A 26,920-nucleotide genomic window follows, 5' to 3' on the forward strand; every position below is an offset into this window, starting at 1 on the left:
TAAAATAAAGTAAAGCTATATTTAAACAACAACTTGTTTAGCTAGAGCTCCAGCAATCTATGCCTAACTGGGTTAGCCTAGTTACTGGCCAGTCTGCATGTGATGACTGCCTGTGGTGACTGCCTCCTTCTGTATTTTTACTCTTATGACTCAGTGCAATTTAAAATATCTCTGGGCTTAATACAACCTCAAAAGCCAGTTTCCAAAGGACAGTAATTCCCTTAAAATAGAAGCTTTCAAAATGACATTACTGCTCATCAACATCAGAAGGGTTTTTAGCCTGCCCTACATGATACTGCTTTATACAAGGTAGTAGCTTAGCATGATTCTGGGTCAGATCCCCTAAGGGAAAAACTACAAAAGAAACTGTCCATAAATTGTTTCCCTAGTTCTCTCTTGTTTTCAAAGCATTTTGCCACAGCTGAATTTTTTCCTACAGTTACTCACTAATATGTTATACTCACTAGAGAAACAGGACTAGTCCTCCAGTTTTTAAAAAGCAAATTAAATATCAGTTAAACCATTTTAGTGTGTGATCTGGCAAAAGTCACTATCTTTCTAGGTCTCAGTGTACTCATGTGTAGAACAAGATTAAACTAGATATCTAAGGGTTCCTTTTATTTTTAAAGTACTAAGTGAGCCCCGTTGACACTAACAAGTCTGTAATAACTTTAACAGATGAACAGACTAGCAAGACAAGAAGAATCTAAAGTCAGTATAGATCCCATCACTAAAAGAAGTCTAACCCTCGCTTCTTACCTTCCCCAAATATATAATCTCACTCATATCTGAGTGCTCAATGCAAAACTCAAAGTCTAAACTCCTAGTCACTAGTCAAAAGTTGGAGTGGAGTTTAGATCCAAGCTCTGATGCAATGGTTTCCAGGGCTAAGTGCATGTGGGTGGCTGAAGTACTATTCAGTCATGGCACAATTATGTGAGTAGAGAGGGGGAGGCAGAGGAAGGAAGAGAGAGGGAGGGAAGGAGAGAGAGGGAGAGAGAGACACTGTCCTCCTTAATGCTTCTGATTATTCCAGAGTATGTAGGTAGTCTTCAGCAAAAATCCCAACCTGGCACTACTTACTCACTGGGGCAGAGAGCAAAGGAAGCACATCAAGTGACAGACATCATTGAGAAGGGACTCTGGAAAGGGGGGGGTGTGTGTGTAAGAATAGGAATGGAGGTTTCCTTAAGTAGTTTTCCCCTATTACATACCTACACTACTACACTAGCTTGAGAAAACTTTCCAGAGCTTCTGCATATACCGAATTTTCTAAAATATGTTGAAAAAGTGACTCAACTTTTAGTGAAACACATACTTTGACCTGTAAAAGGCCCAATACCCATTGCCAATGCAGTCAAGGCTTTTTATAGCTAGACTATAAACTAGTCTTTCAGTCACAGAGATTTTAGGGTTGAGCTTGGAAAAAAAAATCACTGGCTTTGGAGTCAGATAAAACTGGGTTTGATTCCTGGCTTACCACTTAACCAAATGAGCAACCTTTGGCAAATTTTAAAACTCCACTGGGCTTAAATTTTCTTATCTGTAAAATGGGGATAATACAATCCACCTTCAGGACTCCTGTGAGGATTAGCAAATGTATGCAGAGCACCTAGCATTATGCACATCACAGAAGTGCAGTAAATGGTGATAGTGGCAGTGTCCTCCTCCTCATCGCTTAAATAATAAGCAGCAATACTGTGCATGGCCTCCCTCCTGTAACTGAGATAATTAGTAAAATAAACCACAGCACAGAAAATAACCAGAAATGCATCTAGAGCAGCTGTGTACATATTAACTGGTTCTTGATTAAAGAAGAGTCCCTAAGTCCATCCATTGCCTACCTCCTTGCTAGACAAAAAGCCAGGCCTACAGGAGAGTAGAAATAGAAATTATTGGTTGGCCAAAAAGTACGTTTAGTTTTTTTCCGTAAAAGACACATTTATCATTTTTACCAATAACTTTATTGATTTGGATAGTTTGAGTATGTCGTCTATCTCTGGCTATTGGCTTCTAGTGCGTAGAGGCCAGGGGTGCTGCTAAACATCTTCCAATGTGTAAGGCAGCCCCACAGCAAAGAATTACTTGGCCAAAATGTCAATAGTACCAAGAAACTTCGCAAACCACTTTTGACGTGTTCTATCTATTATCACAGCACCTTTTCACAGCACTGCGCAAATCATTTTTTGTTGCATTTTTACCTTTCTTGAAATAATAAAGAATATGTTGAAAATGCTGTGTGTTTCCTTCCATCTTCAATATCAAACTGGCTGCATAAAAATTCACCAATTTTGATACGTTTTTAAAAAATGCATGCTGATATGACAGCTGTCACAATACAATCTAACAAAATTACTTTGAATTAAGTTTAAACACAACTAAGCACACTAGAGCCATCCTACAGAAAAAACAAAACCAACTTTTTGGCCAACCCACTAGTAAAAAGAGACTTCTGTAGGCAGCTTACTAACATGGATATGCATGGAAAGGAGAAAAAAATAAACCACAAAAAGCAGACGAAAGAACTTTATAAAAAGCATGCAGGACCATTTACTATGGAGGGAAGTAACCTTACAGCATAATGTAAAAAGTTTGGGTGCTTAAAAGAATAAGATTCAATCTATGGGAAAAATTTCACTTATGTGAAACAGTTCCAAGACTAACACAATTAGATAGATATACTGTGTAAAGACATATGTAATGAAGGAGAAATCTCTAATTGTTCTGAACTTGGTAATATTGATGCTAACAAAGTAGTTGAGAAACATTGTCACTTTTCTACTACCTTTCTTGGAGGGAAAAGCTTTCTTTCTTCAAAATTCTGTTTTAAGTAAAAACTATTCTAAAGTTGAAGTAATATGACAAAAATTAGATTACACATTATATTATGTTTTTCCTTACCCCCCGCCCCCCCGGTTTTAGCTCCGTTTTTGAAAATTCAAACGTTTTCTTTATTCTCTCTTCATTCCATAAAACTAGTCATTTGCCTACTACAGAGAACCCAAAGTGCAATGAAAGAATGCAATTCTTACTAGCTCATAGGTGGCTTGGACTTGATTCCTTTAGTAAGACTGACAATGAGGACTCAAGTTCTGTCCTGTCTCTGAATCATTTCAAATTGATACGAAGGTGGGCCTTGGGAGACCTGTTTTTCCTCTCTAATTTTCTCACATTGGCCTACATCTGACTTGAAGACATAACAACTCTTTATGGTTTTTAAACTCTAGAAGAATGTAAAAACCAGTATGTTTTGCTTATCCACTTAAAATAAAAGGGTCAAAGCAGGCAGTTGGGTTTTTGAGCAACTGACCATGGAACACCCAGGTATCCATGGTTCAGAGGGGTGCATTATAATAGCAGCAGTAGCAGCTGCTACTTAACATCAACAGAGTACTTACTGGGATGGGCACCAAGCAATGTGCTTTAAAAAAATTATTTCATTTAAATGTCACAGTAACCTTATGAAAGACTATTATTTTCCTGGAAACCAGGACTTAGGAATGTTAAGAAACTTGCCCAATTTCAAGGTTAATAACTGGCAGAACTAGAATTTGAACCTAAGAGTTAGGTGTAATACCGTACAAAGGGACAGGTGTTTTATTTTTGGAGCCTATTTGAATATTTTTTAGATTGCTCACTGCTTTAGATATTGTCTAAGTATACTAAAGGATATACAAAACACTGAATTAAGAATAGTAATGTGTTTGCTTTTAGAACTTCGTTCTTTCTCCCCACACTCACTTCTCTTTTCTTTTCCCATAAATTCTTGTTAGAATTGAAAGACAGAAGAGTGAAGATAAGAGGTAGAACTGAATTACTGATTAGCATTTTCACCACATGAAAGAGCTTGCTGCTGTAACCCCTTTTAGAGCTTACTGATACACATGAATAATTTATTTCAGGCCCTGAGATTATCTCATAAAGTAAACTTAAAAAAACAAATCACTTAAAAATAAAAGAGGTGACAGGGGCCTTAAAAGATTGTTCAACCCTTGATATGGTAGAATTACTGAGGATTCCCTTGTGTTAGTAACTGGGACAAGAGCAGAACTCATATCTTTCAAGACCTAATCTAACCATGGCTAGCCCTGAATCTGTTATCAGTGAGGTGGTCTATCTCAGGGTGACAAAGTTTAGACCTGAATAAGTACTCCACGAGGGGGATATTATTTCTATTTGCGTGTGATGGAAACAAGGGGAAAAGACATACATTTGGAGATCAACTAAAAGAGATCTAATATGAATATGGAGTATAATATGAAACAAAAAGATATTAGCTTCTACTTTTAGCACAGATATAAGTCAATGCATTTAGTCCTTTGAGAATTCTCTAACTACTGTAGAACCATTTCACATGTTTAAATCCACTCCCATGTTTGCCAATTCATAGCAAAGGTAACAGATAGGCTTATCTGAATTTATTTCCAGTCTACTCATTCTATACCCACTGCCTAGGTAAATGTGCTTAAGGCCAAGTATCTACAGGGTTCATTACATTTTGGCCAGGCTATATCTCTTTATTGATGATTTATACAGGCTTCAGAGGGTTGTAACAGATGTTGTGAATTCAATGGAGTATAGCTAAAGGCCGCAATGACTTGTGATTCTGTGATTATGAATAAGTAAATAAACAAGCCTCAGAAAGCTTGGGCTTCACTTGAAAGTCTTAAACTGGAATGGAAGACTGGAGAGCTACAATAATTGTTACCCACTGACTACAATGCTTCTTTGGTGTGTAATCTTGGGAGTCATTTAATTTTGCTGTGCCTGTCTTTTGCACTCTATGACAGGAACACATGCAGCCATCATATGACCTATCTAAAGTAGTCTGGACATTCCAGAGAAAGATACTCTACAAGTATCTTTAAAAACCACCTCCCCACATCCAAAGAGAAGGGAGCCCCAAACATAATTTAGGATTTTAAATTCACATACCTATATCGCTCTTCCTGTAAGGCCTGCATTATTAATGAATAGTCCCTCTGATAATGTTCCTTGAGGGTCTCAAAGGATTCCTCTAGTCTGGCCTGGGTTTCCCGGATCTCCTGGATCTCATGTAGTAGTGCATCAAATCCTGAGCTCTGCATGTCCAGGGTATTTGTTTTGGAGCTAGATGCTCCTACAGCAATCCCTCCAGTGGTGCTGTTGGCTCCCACTGAGCCTGAGGTGGCACTAGAACAATCTTCCTCACTACCATATTTTGGGCTCGACTGAAAGTTTGCAATCACTCCCAAAGCCTTACCCCCATCATCCACTTGCCCTTCTTCTAAAGAGTCCTTCAGGTTAGGGATGTTGTCTGCACTGCCAAATTTATTCCGAATTAGTGAGGCAATCTCTCTGGGCTTTGAGACCACGGCCCCTGCTGCTGAATGGGTTGCCTGGGAGAAGCTGGAAAGTCCACCTTTGACACTATCTACCACACCTTCACTGAAACCAGTCACCTTTGCTCCCACATCTTTCAAACCCTGGTGCATGTCCCTGAAGACATCCTTTGGTTGCCGGGGAATGCCGTTCTGCTCCACTTCTCGGAGCTTCCTGTGGTAGTGCTCAAGCTTCTTCTGTAGCTGGAGGATGGTTTGGGCAGATTTCTGGTTCTTCTTCTCAAACACCTGCTTGATGCGGGCGGCTTGCTGCTTATCTGCACTGTTGGCAAGCTTCAAGTACTCAGCAACGTTGTCATCCCGAGCTGTCTGTGCAATCTTGATCTGTTCTGTGAGCTTCAGGATCTTCTGCTGCAGGTGAGCGATAGCAGCCTTTGTACGCTGAGGGTCTGGCGTTCCATCCACAGAGTCTGTGTGGATGCTGCCATCGGTGCTGGAGGCCACTGCACTGGAAGTCTGGGCAAGGCTGCTTACTTCCAACCGCTCGATCTAGCATAAAAGCAAGAGGTGGATGGGTGTTAAAAGGAGCCTAAGAGGAATACTACTTTTCCAAACTCAATGGGCCAATCAAGTATACTTCGCTTTAAGCAAAATACATGCATGAAAAAAGATTTGTACAAAATGTAAACTGGGGTATTTTTCTTTTGGTAGAGGACTTAGTACAGTATATCTTGAAATAACAGCTCCTCTAGTGGGTTTAAAGCATAAATTTACATTCTTCATACATACTTTTGTTTATAAGCATATATGTATATGTAAAACAAGGTTCTCTGCATCTCAATTTAATTATATAAAAATCATTTTAGTATTCAGACATCACTGTAATTACAACCCATGTTCTCAGATTACGGTCATCTGAAAATGTTAGTGAGAACAGGTATTTTCCTTGCTGGGTATGAAAATCCAATTTTTATCACAGTACTTTTTGTCCAAATCATGTCAAGGGTGATAGAATCATTGTCTCTATTCTAAAAGGGACACATTAGTCACTGGAGACAGGCACAGATAAGTAAGAGAAGGTACTGATGAATGTGGCAAAGATGAATGTGGTACACTCTTGAGAGTTAAAATCCCAAAACACAGGTAACTGTGATAAACTTGGGCAATATTATGTGAATATTAGGGATAGGGACAGTAAAGGTAAATAATTAAACAAGTCAATGACTAAGTTCAGGCCTCTTGAAAACCAAAAATTTTGAGTTCTATCCAGGAAAGGGGCTCTAAAACACACACAATGACTATCCTTTTATATGACTTAGCAACCATTCAAAAGAATTGAAGAAAAAGACTGCTGCTCATATCTGAAAACTTAAACTACCAAACTTCAAAGCTGTTAGCTGAAGCAGGGGGAAGTTTTAACTCAGGAGAAATCCTTTTAAAAGGTGCAGCTGGATGTGGCTTGTAGTAGTGAATTAAGAGTAGGGCCTATACAAAAAGGCCTTAAGACACTGTTCTCTGCTGAGCAGTAACAGAAATAAATAATAAAATAACCACCCCAGGGTCATAAAAATTCCCAGTAAGCATAATACAAATTTACCCTCCTGGATAATTAAGAGCATACCTCTTTCCTTGCTTCCCATCCCTAATCTATCATCAGTAGCAATTTGCTAGACAAACTGTAAAAAGGTTATCTTCATATTAAAAGAAGTTGAAATTAATTTTTGTGATGACAATAATATACCAATTCTAAAATGTTCATGAAATGCTAATAATTAACTTGCCAATCTAGAAAGACATTCTCTTTTTTTCATCTTGGTTGTACCTCCTCGGTTTGCCATCTGAACAGAAATTATGCTGATCTCTAACTCTAAAAAACATTTAGTTCATTACTAGATTCAATATATTATTTTTGATGTAAATAAAAACAATATTATTTTCTTTCTAGATAGATATACACAGAAATACTGTGCTTTTAAATAAAATCAAAAGGTAATTTTAAACTTAAATGAATAATATAATGACATGCTCCACTAATCAAAAAGAATATCCAGAACAGTTAGGGGCTAGCACAATAACTGTTTTTGCATTACTTCCTCCATCTGCTCCATTCATCTTGAGGTACATGCTAACAAGCAGTGAAAGGACCAGAAGGAGGCAGCAGAAAGTAAGATGAACCAAAATTCCAGATAATCAAGTTGCCAAGAGTTTAAAAAGAAGCTCCTGGAAGCCTCCTCTCTTCAGTGCCTTAGGTTCACTCTCTTGGGTTGTACAAAGGTTCCCCTTGTGTGATTTTCTTTCTAAATGGGCTTTCAGACCCAGTAACTACAGTATATAGTATGACCCTGACTGTATACTTAATGTTTAATAGCTCAAAATCCACCACAGTATAAAAGGAAAGCAAACATGACATACTATTATATCCAAGAGTACCAGCTTATGCATGGTCTTGCTTTCTTAGATTGTTAATCATTTGAATATCAACTTATATGAAATCTTTTAAGTAAAGAACTATGGACTATACTGGTGAAAAGATGGCTTTGAGACTGGAATCAAGGTTTGATTACATCTCTAGAATCGAAAAAAAAAGAAAAAAAAAACAACGAAATAGTTTTAAGACTTCTGGTCAAGATGGCAGCATAGGTAAACATGGCTCTCCTTGCACAACCAATCAAAATTAAAACTAAACCACAGAACCACCGTTCTTCAGAACTGTCAAAATTGTGCTGAATGGAAGTCCTACAATTATGGAATTAAAAAAGAAACCACATCGAGACTGGTAGGAAGGGTGGAGATGTGGAATGGGCTGGCCCCACACCCATGTATGCTGCATAAAAATCAGGAGGGATATCTCAAGATAACCCCACACCAGGCCCCCCAGCCCAGGATCCCAGGTCCAGGAATGTAAGTTTCCTTAACTTCTGGCTGTAAAAACTAACTAAAAGTCAGCAGGGATTGAGGCTGTGGAAGACAGGAACTGCTGGAATCCCAAGCAGTTTCTCTTCAAGGACCCAATGCACAGAATTACTCAGAATCACTCCATCTGAGATCCAGTGCCGGGGCAGCAGATTGAAAGGTATGAGACATATAAGGAAGCACTGAATTATCCGACATCAGGATGAGAACTGGAGGCAGCTTTGTCCCAGAAAAAAGTGCTGGCAGAGCAGCCACTGTTTCTTTGCTGAGCCCTCCCCCCACAGAGACAACAGGTGGGCACCATATCTGAAACTCCATCAACCTGGCTCCCACTGTGCGTCCCACCCTGGTGATTCCCTGAGGCCCCGCCTAACCAAACTTTCAGTCCCACTCAAGCTCTTTCCAGTGGCTTTTTCATATGAATAGCTTGTCTTGGCCAATGCTTCAGATTTTCCTAAATTCTCTCAGACAAGCAGGATCTGGTTTCAGTGAGCCCTGTACCTCTCATTAAGTTGCCCTAGGCCTGGCACTAGCAGCAGCCGCCCTTAGGTAACAGCTTGGCCTCTTCTGCGCACCTCCAAGCCCAGCACACGTAGCAGCCATCTGCAGATTGCTTTGTAGCTAATGCTGTGTGACCCCAGAGAGAATACAAGTGGTGGCTGACCTTGAATATGTCAACAGCTATCAAGGCTCAACAACAAGAGGGTATACACAGCCCACACAGTGGATGCACCTTGAGTACCTAGCTTGGGTGACAGGGGAGGCCACTGGACCATACAGGACACCTACTAAATTAGGCCACTCTTTCAAGCATGGGAGATGTAGTAGCTCTACCTAATACAGAGAACAAAAACAAAACAAAAACCAGAACACGCACACACACATACACAGAGTCTACAAAAAGAGGAGATAAAGAAACATGACCCAAATGAAAGAACAGAACAAAACTCCATATAAAAGACTAAACAAAATGGAGATAAGCAATCTATCAGATGCAGAGTTCAAAATACTAGTTATAAGGATGTTCAAGGAACTTAGTGAGGACCTCAACAGCATAAAAAATACCAAGGGAGAAACAAAGGATACACTAATTGAAATAAAGAACAATTTACAGGGAAACAACAGTAGAGTGGATGAAGCTGAGAATCAAATCAATAATTTGGAACATAAGGAAGCAAAAAACAACCAATCAGAACAACAAGAAAAAATAATAAAAAAAAAAAAAAAAAAAAAAAAGAAAGGACAGCGTAAACAGTCTCTGCGACAACTTCAGGCATTGCAACATTCGCACTATAGGGGTGCCAGAAGGAGAAGAGAAAGAGCAAGAAATTGAAAATCTATTTGAAAAAATAATGAAAGAAAACTCCCCTAATTTGGTGAAGGAAATAAGATATGGAACTCCAGGAAGCACAGAGTCCCAAACAAGATGAACCCAAAGAGGTCCACAACAAAACACATCATAATTAAAATGCCAAAGGTTAAATACAAAGAGAGAATCTTAAAAACAGCAAGAGAAAAGAAGTTAGTTACCTACAAGGGAGCCCCTAGAAGACTGTCAGCTGATTTCTGAAAAGAAATTTTGCAGGCTAGAAGGGACTGGTAAGAAATATTCAGTCATGAAAACCTGGGACCTACAGACAAGACTGCTCTACCTAGCAAATCTATCACTTAGAATCAAAGGACAGATAAAGAGCTTCCCAGATAAGAAAGAGCTAAATAAGTTCATCATCACCAAACCAGTATTATATGAAATGTTAAAGAGTCTTCTTTAAAAAAAAATAAGATAAAAAACATGAACAATAAAGTGGCAACAAATATATATCTATCAATAATTGGATCTAAAAAAACAAACAAAGAAACAAGCAGAACAGAGACAGAATCACAGATACAGAAAACATTTTGATGGTCGCCACATGGGAGGTGCGGTCAGGGGATGAGTGAAAAAGGTGAAGAGATTAAGAAGTGTAAATTGGTAGTCACAGAATAGTTATGGGGATGTAAAGCACAGTATAGGAAATAAAGCAGCCAAAGAACATATATGCAGGACCCATGGACAATGGTGCAGGAATTGCCTGAGGGAGCTGGGGGGTGCTATGTGGAGGGGGGAAAAGGGGGAAAATTTGGGACAGCTGTAATAGCATAAACAGTAAAATATAATTAAAATTAAAAAGAAAACCCCAACAAACTTTCAAAATGACCAGTTGAGATGTGAGTTTATTTCTCTACACAATAACTAAAGAAATAAACCAGCCTGTCTTTAATCTGACTTATCTCCTACCTGGGCTATGTCCTTCCAGTGCATGGCTCACCTTGCAAGAGCACAGCTGACAGAACCCACTGTCCTCAGGTTCCAAAGAAAACTAACCCACTGCTTTGGCAGGAGGGTAGTGTAACACCTGAAACTGTGAGTCACTGGATTACTTGTTAACTACTCCCAATTTTGGCAGGCACTATCCTCAAAAAGGAAGGAGAGAAGGAAGAAATTTCAAGAAGGAAGTAGAGAAGAGCGGTGGGGAAGAGCAGTGGAGGAGGAAAGCGGAAGATACAATGAACTATAGAATTACAGGTCAGCTATGAACAAACCCTTAGAGGTACAAATACTTAGCAATGGAAGTGATGGGAGACTCAAATGTTGAAAAATTTTTAGTTACAGGTAACAGCTAATAAGCTTAGTAATCAATGTATATAAAAAGCTACTGTTTCAGGAACTGGAGGTATGACCCACCTTGACTTCAGGAGACCATAAGCAGCTCCACCTTTGTGCCTCAGGAGGACTGCAGGCAATCAAGACGGCATCTGAGCCACCGTACTCCAGGGTGAGACCACCACCCAGGACACAAAGACCACTGCCCAGGACACAGATGAAAGAATGCTGCAGCTTTTACCTGATTAACTACTCCCCTGAATTCCAAACCCCTTATTTACACTTTTATTCTCCTTATAAAAAAGGTCCGTTTAAAACGGAATTTAAGATGGTCTTTTAGGGTACAAACCCACCTCTTCTCAGATCCCCAACCATCTGAATAAAAGTGCCCATAAAGATTCAAGCTCTGTCCCTGCTTATTGGATCTGGTAGGTGACAGGTGCACAAACACTGGCCTTTCCGGTTTCAGAAGGGCCTGACTTAACCATGAGCTATGAATACCCCAACTGAAAAGTGGTTCTTTTTACCAACAGCCTTTGCTAGCATATTAGGCTATCCATATCGTGGGAGCTAAAAAAAATAATTTTCCTCCCACCTTCTTAGTTCTCCTAGCTGGGCTAATAACCAAACTAACAGAAACAGAGTAAGAGGGGAAAAAGTCCAAGATTTATTATTACGTGTATTGGGGTGTCATAATAAAGAAACCTGAAACACACTGGACAATAGAGACTTATATGCCACATGGACAAAGGAGAAAAGGGGAAAGGGGTCTGGGATTTTGAAGGGGAGACAGACGATTTACATGAAGTTGAGAACAAGTAAAACACAAGAGCAAACAAAGCCCTGTTAGGCAACCCAGAACCAACTGGACAAGGGGGAATCTAACTAACAGGCTCCTGCTTGGATCCTTGCTACCAACCAAGTTTAATTCAGATAGGCTAAGGTAAAAATCTTTAAGGTGAATACGCTAAGATTCCCTTCCCAAAGCAGGTTTTTACATCTGAATTCCCTTAGGCAAGAAAGAGGGAAGGTCAAAGGTTCTTTCTGAACCTTTTGTTGACAATAACCAACTTAAAATCAACATCCCAAAAGGCATGTATGGGGTGATAAAACTTTGGTCCGGTTCAATATATAACATAAAACTAGGTTCCTACCTCACTCCAGACAAACAGCTAAACTGCAAATGTGAAAAGCAAAATTTAAATCTTTTAGAAGGTAGTGTTGGAAAATAGGGAAGGATTTTCTTAAACATACACAAAGGCACAAATCAGAAAAACAAACATACTGAACCTGGCTTATGTTTAGGGCAGTAGTGAAGTCTGGATTCTGGCTATAAACTGCTTCGGTTCCAATCTGGCTTTAGTACTTATTAGCCATGTGACCATGGGCAAGTTACTTAACCTCTGTAGCCATTTCCTCAACTGTACAATGGGGATAATATTAATGCCCACTTTGGAAGACTGCTGTGAGGATAACGTAAGTCCATAAACATAACAGTGCTCACAACCGTGTAGGAAACAAGGACATAGTGACTCCCAAACCAGTAGAAAATCATTAGTAACAAAGGGCAAATGTAATTAGAGGGTCTTAAGGGACATCCCGAAGGGGGAAAGATAGTCATCACCAGACAAAGGGAAAATGGGAGAAGGTAGTTGACAGTAGTAACATATTTACAAATCACAATAAGGGCATTTAGATAATCGCGTTAGATTGTAACTCAGGAGTAACCAGTGATGGAGAAACAGGGGAGAAGGAGAGGGGAGGGGGAGCTAATTGCGTTGGGGAGGGGGAGCTAATCGAGTTAGGGAGGGGGAGGTAATCACATTATTATAAAACCAGTTTTCTTCGTCTACTTGGGCTGCACATTCTCCTGGCTGAGGGTGCGCCCGACTCTGCAGACTCGTGAATAAACGCCTCGCTTTGCTGCTCAAGTCCTGTGTCCCAGTTTTTATTGTGAGCATTTCTCACAACAGTACCTGGCAAAGAGTAAGCTGCTATTACTGTCTATTATTTTTTGTACCAAGTAAGTGGTTCTTTAAAAAATTCAAATATTAAAAGATTCCAGAATATACTTCCTTACAAGATCCTTCTCATTTCAGGTACAAACAAGGGATATACATATTTAGGGAGTGTAAACCAAAGGAATAATGTAATTCAACACTACAGTAAAACAGTAACATCACCTTTCTGAATAGTTGGTCTTGTGGCTGGGCAGCTGGCTAGCCGATCTTCCAGTCCTTACAACAACCCCCAAAAGCAGACATTTTTATCACTAATTTACAAATGAACTGACCACTGAGGTGCCTCCTACTACCTTACCACGAAGCAGCAGCAGTATCACCTACTCAATAGGGCTGCTCTGAGGGCCTACAAGTCTGATCATATCCATCAGTGTAACAAGTTGAAGCCACTTGGGGCTGAGGTTAGAATTAATTTGTATGGAAAAAAACCCAGGACCAAAAATCAGCCAGTTAAATATATTTTGACTACTTGTAAGCTAGGCAATGTGCTACAAAGCTAGGGGTATGGTTAAAGCCATGATTCATATCTAACAAGCAGACCATACTGCTTTGTTTGCACTTTGTATCTTACTATTAAGAATTCATTTGCCAGGCTAAAATTATCTATTAACTGACCTGAATTAATTGATAAGAAAACAGCCCAAGAGAACATTTAAACAGAGAAAGAGACACCTCAAAACACCAATTACTCAGGGGCAGAATAGAGCCATCTAGGGCAGAGTATTAGATAAGATTTATAACAACTTACAATTTTTATTTGCAAACATTAAAAATCTATCTACTTTCTCTAAGTGAATGGAAGTGTCAGAACATGGCAGTACTTGACATTGAGAACAATCATGTATAAAAGGCAATATGGTGGAAAAAGCACAGATGAGCAAAAAGGATCTAGGTTCAAATCTGCCTTTGTATCGCCTTACTAGCCGTGTGTCACTGGGCCACCTACTTATTCTCTTTGAACCTAAATTTCCTCATCTACACAATGGAGTTACACATTGTCTCATGAGATTATCTGAAAAAATGTTAAACATGTTTTAAATCATATTATGCCTGCCAAACATGGTAAAATTCAAGAAGTTACCTTTTTTAAATTCCTTAACTACTTCATTACTCAAAATCCAAATATGTTAACCAGGTAAGATTCAGAAATCTCTGAGTTGACATTACTATCTTCAAAAATGACAGCCCCTACTTAGTGTGACGAAGTCATCTTATCTATGCTTTACAGAGGACTGGCTCTCAGGAAATTTCATATTCTGCATACTAAACCACATCATTTCTGAGAAAGTAAAGAAAGCATTTTAAAGTAAAAGAAGGGGCTTTACAATTAATCTGAAAACAAACAGAAGCTTGACTATTTTGGTTTTTCTGAAAGTGGATCTTTTCCAGGGCCAATTTCATAGAATGGGCTATGCAGTGGCCTTGTGTGAACTGATGCTGCAGACTCAGTTCCACTGTTCCGCTAAAATTTTATCTCAGGGATACACTGACAATGTGTTTGAACCAAACTGGAGTGTGTGTTTCAATTCAAGTGCACTTAGTGGGGTCAATAGGATAGAATATTTGATTTTGGGGAGACCACCTCCCAAATTCAATACAAATAGGAATCTCTAGAGATTCATAATCTTGGCCCTAAGAACCACAAAGGAATCTTCTTCTAATGAATAATAAACCCATACATGCTCTGGTTCATTTTATAAGCTTCACCCCCCTCCCATTTTGCCTCCCTACCACAAGGCAGATTGTGTTGAGGAAGTAAAACGGAGGAAAGAGTCCTGCCTTAGGAGTTACACAGTTTTGAGTTTGAATTTTGTGATAACATCTCCTTGAAGCTTGCCTTTGCCAACTCTCCCACATCTCATCCCTAACAAAAAGAAAAGAAACCCCACATTTCATTATCATTTTGTTCAGAATGTATATTTTATTCGTGACAGTATTTTTCATGTACCTCCACTGTCTCACTGTGGAAATGACATGCCCTTCCCTTCTCATTCTGTTGAGCAATTCTTTCATGTGCAATTCTGACTGACATTTAGTTTGCTGTGCTCTGGAACAGAGATTTCAAGTGGGGGAAGTAGAAAACAGCCAGAAAGCTTCTTCTCTTAGCATTCCATTTTTTAAAGTTGGAGCTAAAATTAAGATTCAGCTTACAGTCTAAAAAAGAGACCTTTTCATCTGTCACAAAAATTTTTTTCTCACTTGATAAATAATTCTCGTGCAGATTGTAGTGTTTCCTAGGAATCATTTTTTCACAGAATTTCAGTACATGAAACAATACTAGGTTCTATGGAGATGTGTCTGAACCACCACAAAGTGAAATAGTGAAGCCAAGGAAACAGCGTTCCTGGAAATGTGATTATCTCTGCTTTCATTTATTATATATAATTATGTTGGAAATTTTTTGCTTAGAAAAATAAGTTTTGTTGTAATTTAAAATTTTTTGTAAAATCATTGATATACAAATAACACTCATGATAATAATCTTGGTCACTTCTGAATTTGGAACTATAATCTAGTTTCTCTCAAATTTCCTTTTTCTACTAAGAACCACTTAAGGACCTGCTCTCTTTTCTATCACCAGGTCTAACTTCATAAAGAACAAAGTTTTAAAATAATTTCATGGGTGATATTGAATATATGATAATGAGTAGAGGACATGCTTGCTGAAATGTAAATTCTGGTGGGGTTTGCTCACCAGCTTTGTAGTTAAAGATCCTACATATTCGGGAGGAAGGGAGGAAGAGAGGGAGGGAGAGAGGGAGGGAGGGAGGAAGGCAGGAAGGATAGAAGAAAGAATAAGAAAAAGAAGAAGAAGAAGAAAAAATGCCAAACTCTACCATGGATCATTTGGGAATAATAAAAGCCTAAATTTAAATTCATATATATGCTAAGGGTCACAACCGTAACTTGGTTCTTCTGATGTGGTATACTGTTTCACATCTCCACATTTTTGCCCATAGTTTCCTTGGCTAGTTCAGGGCATGTTCTCCTTCAAGAGACCCAGTTCTGGTGTAACCTCTTCCAGGAAGATTGTCCTGACAACCTCTCTCTCCAGCTAAATTAATGGCTCTTCCTTTATAATCCCACATATCTATATATACATGTCTATCAGTGTTCTTATCACATTATGTTGAATTGATTGTTTTGTTGTCGTGTCTCCACTGACAGCGGACCATGTCACATTCATCTCTGGACCCCAAGAAGCTAACACAACGCCTTGTACAAAGAAGACACCCAGTGAATGTCTGTTTAATACAAATGCTCACTAGCATCTCCTTAACATGATCCTTCTAGATCTCATAAGCCATGCAGCAACTGAGCAATGTTACCATGAATGGAACAAATATCAGACATTTTGTAAGAAAAATAGCTCCCAATATATGATACTCATCCCTCCAAGGCTGGTAAGTAGAAACTACTGACTGGGTTGAATATCAGTTTAGATTACTAACATCTTATCTGGCCCACCCTGCTCCAACCCAATTGCAAAATACATATCCATCATGGGATCTAGAGCTGCTACTCAGAATTGCTTTGTTATTGGAGGACTGATTTACTTGTTTCCGTGAAAGACCTCATTGAAAATTATCATGCCAGATATACTTCAGGCCTGATGGTTGGACTTAATGAATTCATGTGAGCCTGCCCAGATGATTTATTGTTCTTTTAACAAAACTTTGCACAATCCTTCCTATGGATATGGCTTACATTCCATTTGAGGTATCCGCCCACCCCCCCAAAATAAAGCTCTTTAGGATCCTGCAATCCTAGTAGTGATGTAAGTAGACAATAACATGCTTTGTTATGGTTAAGTGTTATTTTTATAAGCGTAGGTTCTTTGAGCTTACAGGAAGGAAACTAAGAGGTCATCCAGTTAAGAAAATTCATTTTATAGATGAGTAACAGATTTTAAGAGGAAGATCTCTCCTTGATACCTAAAAGAAAAAATAAGTGACATATACTGGAATAAGGAGATAACAGTTTCTGTATGCCACTGGAAGTATCCAAGTGCACACTTCATGCTTACATGTTAAGAGTATTATATAAAGATATACTGATTGATGGTTGGAACTGATAGATGATCCAAGTTTCCTTCTAATGCTAAGATTTTAACTTCTGTTTAAAAATAATAGTGAGTTGGGCTATGGATTATTCAAAAATCATTCTTACACAATTTCAAAATGAAGAATGACAGTCTGGCTCTTACTGGTGTGGCTCAGGGGGTTGAGTGTCACCCTCCAAACCTAAAGGTCACTGAGTCATTCCTGACCAGGGCACATGCTTAGGTTGTGGGCTGGGTCCCCAGTTGGGGCATGTGAGAGGCAATCAGTCCATGTTTCTCTTTATCTCTTTTCCCCTCCCTTCCTCTCTCTCTAAAAAAATAAATAAAATCTTAAAAAGAAAAAAAAAAGTGATAGTCTGAAGTACACATACTGCTAATGCTAAAATTAGTTTCTATTTTCTGAGCATGTGCTAACCAGTAAAAGGATAAGGTCACACAGAAAATGTTTTCACTGCTGAGTATTTAAAAATACAATAAAATCCATGTGCAGATAAGCCCATTTATAAAACTATTACCAATGAGTTCCCCTTTAAAAGTTAATGCCCTACAAATACTTTTTATGACACAAGTCTAAGACAAAGATTTCTTAAAAAAAAAAAAAATTGATCTGAGAGAGAGAGAGAGAGAGAGAGAGAAACACTGAGAGAGGAAGCCAAAGCATCCATTGATTCATTCTTGTATGTGTCTTGACAGGGGATCAAAACTGCAACCTTGGTGTAATGGGACACGGCTCTTACCAACTGAGCTACCTGGCCAGGGCAAGATAAAAGATTTCTAAAACTCAGTTAATACCATTTATTCCAAGTGATTTTGATGAAATGAAATTCTAAAGCAATGAAAGAATTCGTATTGCTCCATGTGGTATGTGATAATCTGGTTCTCACCAAAATGCCTTGTTAAGTAGCTTATGATGAGTAGAGGCTCTAATGAGGGGCTATCCAAACTATACATCCCCAATCTCATTTTAGGGTATAATCAATCCTTTCTTTTAAAATTGTCTTAAATATAATTTATTTGCTAATAATTCCCAAATGTGTATCTCCAACCAATACTTTCTCTTAATTCTAAACTCACATATTCAACTATCTACTCAATATCTCTGGATCTCTCAGTCATTTCAGATTTACTATCTACAAAACATAGTTCCTGATATCCCCCAAACCTGCTCCTTGTGCATTCTTTCTCATCTCAACTAATGGCTATTTCACTGATTCTAGTGCTCAGATCCAAAGCCTTGGAGTCATCTCTGACTCCTCTTTCTCTCACATATTCTATCCAGTTAACAACTGCATTAACAATTCATAGCTGCTAAAACATGCAAGTATAGTACTTACTATGTCCCAGACAATGTTCTAAATCTTTTGTATGTTTACTAAATTGTTTAATGCTTACAACAATACTACAAGATGGGTATTATTATCATTTCTATTTTGTAGTTAAGAAAACTGAAAGATAAAGAATTTAAGTTGTTGCCCTGGCTGGTGTGGCTCAGTGGATTAAGCATCGACCTGCAAACCAAAGGGTTACTGGTTTGATTCCCAGTCAGGGCACATGCCTGGGTTGTGGCCAGGTCCCTGGTTGGGGGCATGCAAGAGGCAACCACACATTGATGTTTCTCTTCCTCTTTCTCTCTGTCCCTTTCATTCTTTCTAAAAATAAATAAATAAAATCTTAAAGAAAAAATTAAGTTCTCTAAGATAAGTAAAGAAGTGGCAAAGACAACATTTTCACCCAGAGTATGGCCACAGAGTCTGCATTGTTCTCTACTTTTGCACTGTATTGCATTGCCTCAACTAATGTTGTGGGCTCTCCTTGCTAAAAAGAAGCAGAATATGACCACTTCCCATTGAACCTCCACTGCTGCCACCCTGGTTTAAGCCACCATAAGCTCTTGGCTGGACTATTTAAATAGTCTCCAAACTATCAATGCAGTATATTTTGAAATCAATTATCTGCAGAGCAGCCAGAGTAGTCCTTTTAAAAGTAAGTCAGGTCATGCCCTAGCTGGTGTGGCTCAGTCGGTTGGAGCATCATCCTGTAATCTAAAGGTTGCAGGTTCGATTCCTGGTCTGGGTGCACATGGGAGGCAACCAAGCAATGCTTCTTTCTCACATCGCTCTCTCTTCTCTCTCCCACCCCTCTTCCCAAAGCAACGAAAAATGTCCTCAGGTAGAGAATTAAAAAAAGAAGATCACAGCAGTTTTCTACACTTAAAACTTTCCAGTGGCTCCCTATCCAAGTCAGAGTTTTTTAAAAACCAAAGTCCTTACTATGGCTCAAATGATCATGATTTGGCACGTGCATCACATCCATTACCTCTCTGACTGTATCTTCTACTACTAATCTCTTTACTCCACTGTCACTAGCTATAATGGAATGTGCACCCATTTCTGAGCTTTTTTACTTAGTGTTCTTTGTGCCTGGAATGTTCTTTCCCAGACACCATGGCTTAGGCCATCATTTCCTTTAAGTCTTTGCTCCAATGTCACCTTAGTAGCAATGACTTCTCTGACACCCTATTTAAAGTTGCAACCTTTACTTCCATTATGAATTCCCCATGCTTCTTCCTGGCTGTATTTTTCTACCTAGAATTTTAACCTTCTGACATATCCTTATGTCTATAACCAAAAAAGAGAATGTAAGGTCCATAAAGGTATTGATCTGTGTTTTTTGTCTAACACCTAAAATTGTGTTCAAATATTTGTTGAACAAATAAAACTATTTTCTATTTACTTATCTATTCAGAGGATATTTTTTGTTCTGGCTATTTGCAAATCTCTTTCATTACAATCTAAAGTGTTTGTTTACTGTATTACCAAGAGATCTTAACAAGGTTATTTATAACTTTGTGTTATACCAGGATCTTATTAAATCAAAAGGTTGACTTTTAACAATCCTTAAAATATCTTACCTTCATACATGAAAAATAATTTGGCTCAAAAATCAGATAGTTCTTAATTTTAAAAAGCTTAGAGTTGGTTTATACTCTAAGTTGTTTATACGCATCACACAAACACACATTAGTATCCCCTGTCTTGTTTTATTCAAAATGTGAGTTAAATCCCCAACATTATTACCTTTCTAAGAGAACTATTTGAATATTTCTAAGGTTGTCTTATGAGGCTTACTTCTCAGGTAGACATCTTTTGAGGCTATGAAATCTCAAGGATCATTCTGATTTATATGTAAATCTGATGATGATGATGATTATGATGGCAGTAGCAAAGGTAGCAGTAATTGAGTGTTTACTATGTACCTGGTACTACTGTAAGTGCTTTCCTTATATTTTCTTAGTTAACCCTCAAAACAACTTTTGGAAATATATACTATTATAATTACCATTTTACAGCAGAGAAAACTGGGTCAGAAGTTAAGAACCTTGCCCAAGGTCACACAACCAGTAAGCAGCAGGACCACGACTTAAACCCATAGGATTTGGCTTCATGTCCTTGCTCTTAAATACTTCATTACAACCACCACTTGGAGCAACAGAAAAAGGAGACATTGCTGATTTCTACAAAGTTAGACTCTGGGAAGTTAGGAAAAGAACTTAAGAATTGGGTGATTTATGACTTCTTTAAAAAAAAGAAAGTCTCCAGCTTCACTGAGAGCTTAAGTGAAGCAGAAGACTGTTCAGAGTGAGTAATATATATATATACACCATGAAGTGAGGTACTTACAGGAACTATGAAGATGGTAGTAGTATGGCACTATACAAAAGCAACTTATATAATGAAAATTATAGGCAAAAAGTAATTTAACATTTTCAAGATCTTTAAAAACTCATGACTCTTCAGTACTAGAGAAAGAGTATACACAGCAGGTAGAGCAATCTTGGCTGTAGGTCCCTGCTTTTCCAGACTTTGAATATTTCTTGCCATTCCCCTCTAGCCTATAAAGTTTCTTTTGAGAAATCAGCTGACTCTCTTATGGGAATTCCCCTGTAGGTAACTATGATAACTTCTTTGCTCTTGCTGCTTTTAAGATTCTGTCTTTATCTTTAACCTTTGGCATTTAAATTATGACGTGTCTTGGCCCGGGCCTCTTGGCCTGGGCCATTTGTTTGGGACTCTCTATGCTTCTTGGATTTGCTTGTCTATTTCCTTTACCAAATTAGGGAAGTGTTCTTTCATTATTTTTTCAAATAGATTTCCAATTTCTTGCTATTTCTTTTTTCTTTCTGACATCCCTATGATTTGAATGTTTAAATACTTGAAGTTGTCCCAGAAGCTGCTTATTACACTATTCTCTTTTTCTGAATTCTTTTTCTTCTTATTATTCTGATTGGGTGCTTTTTGCTTCTTTATGTTCCAAATCATGGATTAGAATCTCGGCTTCATTCACTCTACTATTGTTTCCCTGCAAATTGTTCTTTACTTCAATTAATGTATCCTTCATTTCTGACTGGATCTTTTTTATGCTGCTGGGGTCCTCAGTGAGTTCCTTGCACATCATTACAACCAGTGTTTTAAACTCTGCATCTGATACACTGCTTATCTCCATTTAATTTAGTTCTTTTTCTAGAGTGTTGATTTGTTCTTTCATTTGGGCCATGTTTCTTTGTCTCCTCATTTTAGCAGCCTCCATGTGTTTGTTTCTATGCATTAGGCAGAGCTGCTTTGACTCTGTGTCTTGGTAGTGTGGCCTAATGTAGTAGGTGGCCTATAGGGTCCAGTGGCATAGTCTCTCCTATCTCCCAAGCTAGGTACTCTAGGTGTACCCTTTGTGTGAGCTGAGTACACTCTCCTCTTGTAGTTGAGTCTTGGTTGCTGATGGCAGATCAATGGGAGGGATTTACTCAGGCCAGTCAGCTGCAATGACTGGTGGTGCTCTAATGTGGCCTGTAGGTTTCTACTAGTTGTACTGACCCTGGGGTTTCCCTGGTGATGCAGGCCAAGGCTAGCCCCCATCTGTGTTCTGCCCAGGGCCACTCTGCTTGAGCTACAAAGCAATGTGAGATTGCTGCTAGTTGTGTTGGGCTTGGAGATTCCCAGGTGAGGTCAAGCTGGGAATCTAGGTTGGCTGTTGCTAGGCTGGCCTGGAGCTCACTGAGGCTGTTGCTTGTTTGACAGGATTTAGGAAGTTGTGCAGCATGGCCAAGACCAGCCATTCATATGGAAAAGCTGCTTGTGTGGGACCATAAGCTGGGTGGGGCAGAGTTTCTGGGAATCTCTCTATGGCTGGTCAAACTGTGTTAGCCAGGCTTATGGAATCTCAGATATGGCACCAACTTGCTGGGCCTGTGGCTCTGTGACTCCGTGGGGGGTGGGTTTAGAAAAGGAACAATGGCCTCTGCTTGCCTTGATGTCAGACACTTCGGTTTCTCCCTGTATACCCTTGGTGCCTTTGAAGCTACTACCCCAGTGCTGGAGCTCAGAAGCAGTGAGTATGAGTAGGTGAGTCCATGTGTAGGTTAAGAGCAACTGCTTGGGGCTCCAGCAGTTTTTCCATGGACTCAATCCCCATTGTAAACAATTTCTTCAAAGAGATTGTAAAGGACATACTCTAGTTTATACTTAAAAGTTACAGGAGAACAACTTGTGATTACAAAAAGGGCTAAATTAAACACATCTCTGAATAATTAGCAAAGCATGTGACTGGTATGGATTTCAGATTTAGTCCAACTGTTTCTGATTCTTTTTATTTTTATTTTGAGTATGTTGATTAAAACTGGGGGAAGTGAAAAAAGGAAGGGCTTAGGATAGAAGAAGGAACAGGAGAGTGCCTAGGCAGGGCCGTTTTGGCTCACTGGAGTCAGAGAAAAGGGGCCTTGGATACAGGTTCAGGGGTAAGCCCGAGAGGAGCTGATCTATCCATTGCTTCCCTGGCTGCAAGTCTTGTGGGGACCACTAAAGTTTAGGAGATGCATGCCTGAGAAGGAAGAAAGGCGTGGGCACACTTATGAGAGGGAGAGTGCTGTTCCTCAGGTTTTTAAGTGGAGGTGTCTATAACTTTTAAAAGGGGTAAGAAATCACGGAAATTCAGGCCCCAAAAGGAGAGGAATCAATGCTTATCAATATTAGCTGAGATAAGAAGAAAATTCAATTATTCAGTAAAGGAAAGGCAGATTGAATGCTTAAGCCTCTGTGAAGAAATCACTGAACTGAAAGAAGCAATCATAACTTGTTTCTGTGTTTCTACACTCCATTAGGGTGCAGGGGGAGGCTTCACTAGTGACAGTACTATTCCATCAGGGAACACTAGGAAATACAAGAGGCATTCCTCCTGCAATGCACAGTATTAGCCCGCCTGAACAATTACCCAGTCTTAAATGCCAAGAGTGACCTTACTGAAAAAACTACTGCATGGGTCCTGGAATTATTCCAGAGAATTGGAAAAGAGGAGACAGAGAGAAAGACCAGCTATATAGAAGCTGGTTTTTCTTGTCCTGACCGATTTTTTTCACATGTGATGAGCAATAGCAAGCTTTCAGTTTTTCTGATAAATTTCAAATAAAGGTAGAAAAGTATCTGATGAAACTTGACTAAATCAAGGATTTTGCATATCAAAGAAAGAACACTTCAGTGTATCTAGGTAGCTACAGGGTAAAAATGGAGGACAGTCTAGAAAAAACTGGGAGCAGAAGGGGGAAGAACATCATGGTGCTATGTGATATTAAGGAAGCAGGTTGTAGAAAAGATCAAGGTTTCCATAACTCATTGTGCGATTAACCTTTCTTTCCCATATATAAAGTACTGAATTAAGGTAGAATACCTGTTCTTAAAACACATGAATCTGTGAAATATGGAAATGATCAACTGAGATATGGGTCCAATTAAGTAAATGATATGGTAGATAGGAAGGCAAAGTACTCTTGAACACAGAAGCCATGTATTCAGAAGAAACAAGGAACAAAGAAGGCGAGAAGGCTTCTTGAAGGAGGTGAAAAATGAAATGAACCTTGATGGAAGAAGTTTTTTTAATAAAAAGAGAAGGATGACAGCCTTCTATAAGGAAAGGCCTGGAAGATGAAATGTAATAACATCTTCAAGGTAACTGAATGGTTCATGAAGCTGTAGAATTACGGCACAGGAGAGGGCTTTGGTGGGAATGAGCTCTGAAGGTAGGCCTAACTACTGTTTTGAATTTTATTCCAAGGATATCACTGAAGGCTTCCCAATGATAAGAGTAGTATAATTAGCTTTGGGATCTAGACTGATAGACCCAAAAGGCTACCTGATTATATCAAAATCTACGTGTCCAAACGGAACACCATGATCCTCCTCTAACCCTGATTCTCTTATAGTGTTCCATGTGTCAAGAAAAGCATCACTATCCATCAGGTTAAACAAGCCAAAACCAAACCAAACTGAAGCCCAAAAATCATTCTTTTTTTTTATTTTATAAGATTTTATTTATTTGAGAGAGAGGGGAAAGAGAGGGAGAGAAACACTGGTGCAAGAGAGAAACATCAATCAGCTGCTTCTCATACGTGCCCCGACAGGGAACTGAATCTGCAATTCAGGCATATGCCCTGATCTGGACTTGAACCAGCGACCCATCACTTTGCATGACAACGCCCAACTGAGCCACACTAGTCAGGGTGCAGGAAATATGCCTTCTATGTCTATCAAATCCAACACCAAGTCCTATCTATTTTACTTGGAAATTTTCCATCAAATTATAATACTCTCCATCTATCTCTATTTATTCTACTGCCACCACCTTAGGACAAACTTGTCATCTCTCTTCTAGATCACTGACTCTGAATGACCTATCTGCATTCACAAAGGCTCTCAGTTATGCTGGAGAATTTTTTTAAAAAAGAAGTCCTCAATCACCCAATGTTTAAATTCTTTTATAGTAGCTTCCTAAAACTTAAAATATTAAGAATAAGAATCTGAACATGGCCTATGTGATTAGGTTCTAGATCTCTCTCTAGCTTCATCTTAGAGCATGCTTCCCTATTCTGGTCACACTGGCTGTTTTTAGCCCATCCTGCTCATCCTGTTTCTTCTCACCATAGGGCCTTTGCACATGCAATAGTGCCTAATTGTCCTTTCTTCAACTCTGGCAGGCATTTCGCTGATAAACAAAGTAAGTCTCTGCTTTCATGAGGCTTAAGGCTGAGTGGGGGAAAGTGGTAGAGACAGAAAAACCAGTAATCAAATAATATAAATTGTTGAAAAGTGCTACGAAGAAGAAGAACAAAGTGCTATGAGAAAAGGAATAAAGGGAGGGAAACCTACTTTATATTGGTGGTCATAGAAGAATCCTTTAAACAGGGGCATTTGAACTGAGCTCTCGAAGTTAGAAAAGGAAGTTGTTACTTTAACCAGGTGATAAATGAAGAAAAGTATTATTACTGCATGTTATATGAGTCAAGAGAATACAGAATTTGGAATTTTATCATAATCAAGATGAAAATACAGTTAACATGGCAATTCAAGAAAGATCAAAGAAAAAAGGGGTTTGTCTGTTCACTGTTTCTGAGAATTCACTTGGTGAAAGGTTGAGACTGTGTTACCAAAAATGCTTAAGGAAGAAGCAGAAGGATGCCAGGAGAGGAAAAGCTCTGTAATCAGGGATGGAACCACCTGCCAGGAACCTAATGGAGTAAGTATATGGACAGTTGTATTTACAAGGCTTACATAACCAATGAGTCAGCAAAAAGTCAGAGCAAAGGATCTCTTCTGTGCCCACTCTCAACACCTAGGACACTTGGCTCTCTCTACTGGTAAAAAGAGGGGCCCAAGAACAAGATCTGAGATAGAATAATAAAAGTTACCATACCTTTCAGCAATATGTGCCTAAGTTTGCATGAGGAACGGTAAACCTTCATGCTTAGAGAAACATAACAGGATCAAACTTAAAGGAGATTAGAACAAGGTGATTCTGGTAAAATTTCATAGATCTAATGTTAAGCATTTCTTTAACTTGTGATAAAATGCCTATTAAAAATTCCAAAACCAAGACTCCAAAAGGTGCTGAAAGCAAAACCTAGATTTTAAAAAGAAAACGTCTTTATCGTTTTGGGGGGCCCATAAATATGTCACAGCTACTTTTTACAACTATCTTGACTCTAATAAAAGCTAACATATATTAATAGTAACAGAAAAAGGCTTCATACTGATAGTACTAGGTCTAGTAAACAAAAATGTACAAAATAAAACATAAAAGGGATTAAATCACAGTACAGGAAAAGAGATACAGCATTAACAACCATTTGATATCATTAGATATCATTCAATAATAATGAATCCAAGATAAACATCCACTAACGCATAGCTATGAAAATAGCAGGCTCCTCATCCTGCTTTCCTCTACCTTCATAATTATGTTCTCAGCCTATTACTGTTCCAGTGGCAACAACAGTAAGAGCAGAAAGCCTTCATTTTTTTCTTCTCCACTTCAGGCCATAGGGAAAAGCTGGGGGGCAGGATGTAATTATGACTGTTCAAAGAAGGGAAAGCATATCTATTAGAATGCATTCTTTGCTCCATCAATTTCTGTCTGTTCATGGATATTTGAGAAAACCTGATAATTATCTCTGAAGGTCACAACTAAATTACCAGAAATAATGTTTTCCTTTCTGGCTCCCTTGGCCATTCCTTTCAATCAAATGTGAATCTGCAAAATCTACAATTCTAAGTAGCTGACATAGAAAAGTAAAACAAACAGCAACAAAAACAAGAAGAAGAAAAAAAAACAACCAAAAACACAAGCGACACATTTATCTTACCAAAACCCCCAGTCAGGCAGTATGCTGATTTTGCTTGCCACAAAGCTCATCCTTCATTTGTGCACTGTCAGAGCAAGCTTGGATCGTGAAAACAAATCACAACCTCTTTGGGTTATAAGCTCTATCCATTTGTTCCAGCTTCCAAACTGCAGAGGAGCTGTGGCAGTCTGTCACGGCTGCACATACTTGGTTTCCGAGAATAATGCTGTAAATGAGGACAGTTACCACTGGGAATGCATTCCCCTACCAAAGAGCCAGCCGGAATGCAGCTTCCAG

The 26,920-nt window shown here is 38.8% G+C and overlaps 1 protein-coding gene across 7 annotated transcripts in view; it reads right to left on the reverse strand.

The window, feature by feature from the left end:
* Positions 1-26,920, reverse strand: part of TMCC1 (transmembrane and coiled-coil domain family 1) — a 242,665-nt gene that overhangs the window by 44,290 nt on the left and 171,455 nt on the right. For all 7 annotated transcript variants that reach the window (XM_090284212.1, XM_090284211.1, XM_090284209.1 and 4 more), the window contains one exon: positions 4,936-5,870. In XM_090284212.1, coding sequence (XP_090140338.1) covers positions 4,936-5,870 — 935 coding nt within the window. The remainder of the gene's footprint in view (positions 1-4,935; positions 5,871-26,920) is intronic.

Source organism: Furipterus horrens, unplaced genomic scaffold (assembly GCF_987537825.1).
Source record: "Furipterus horrens unplaced genomic scaffold, mFurHor1.1.pri manual_scaffold_7, whole genome shotgun sequence".
In the NCBI taxonomy this organism is placed as follows: Eukaryota; Metazoa; Chordata; class Mammalia; order Chiroptera; family Furipteridae; genus Furipterus; species Furipterus horrens.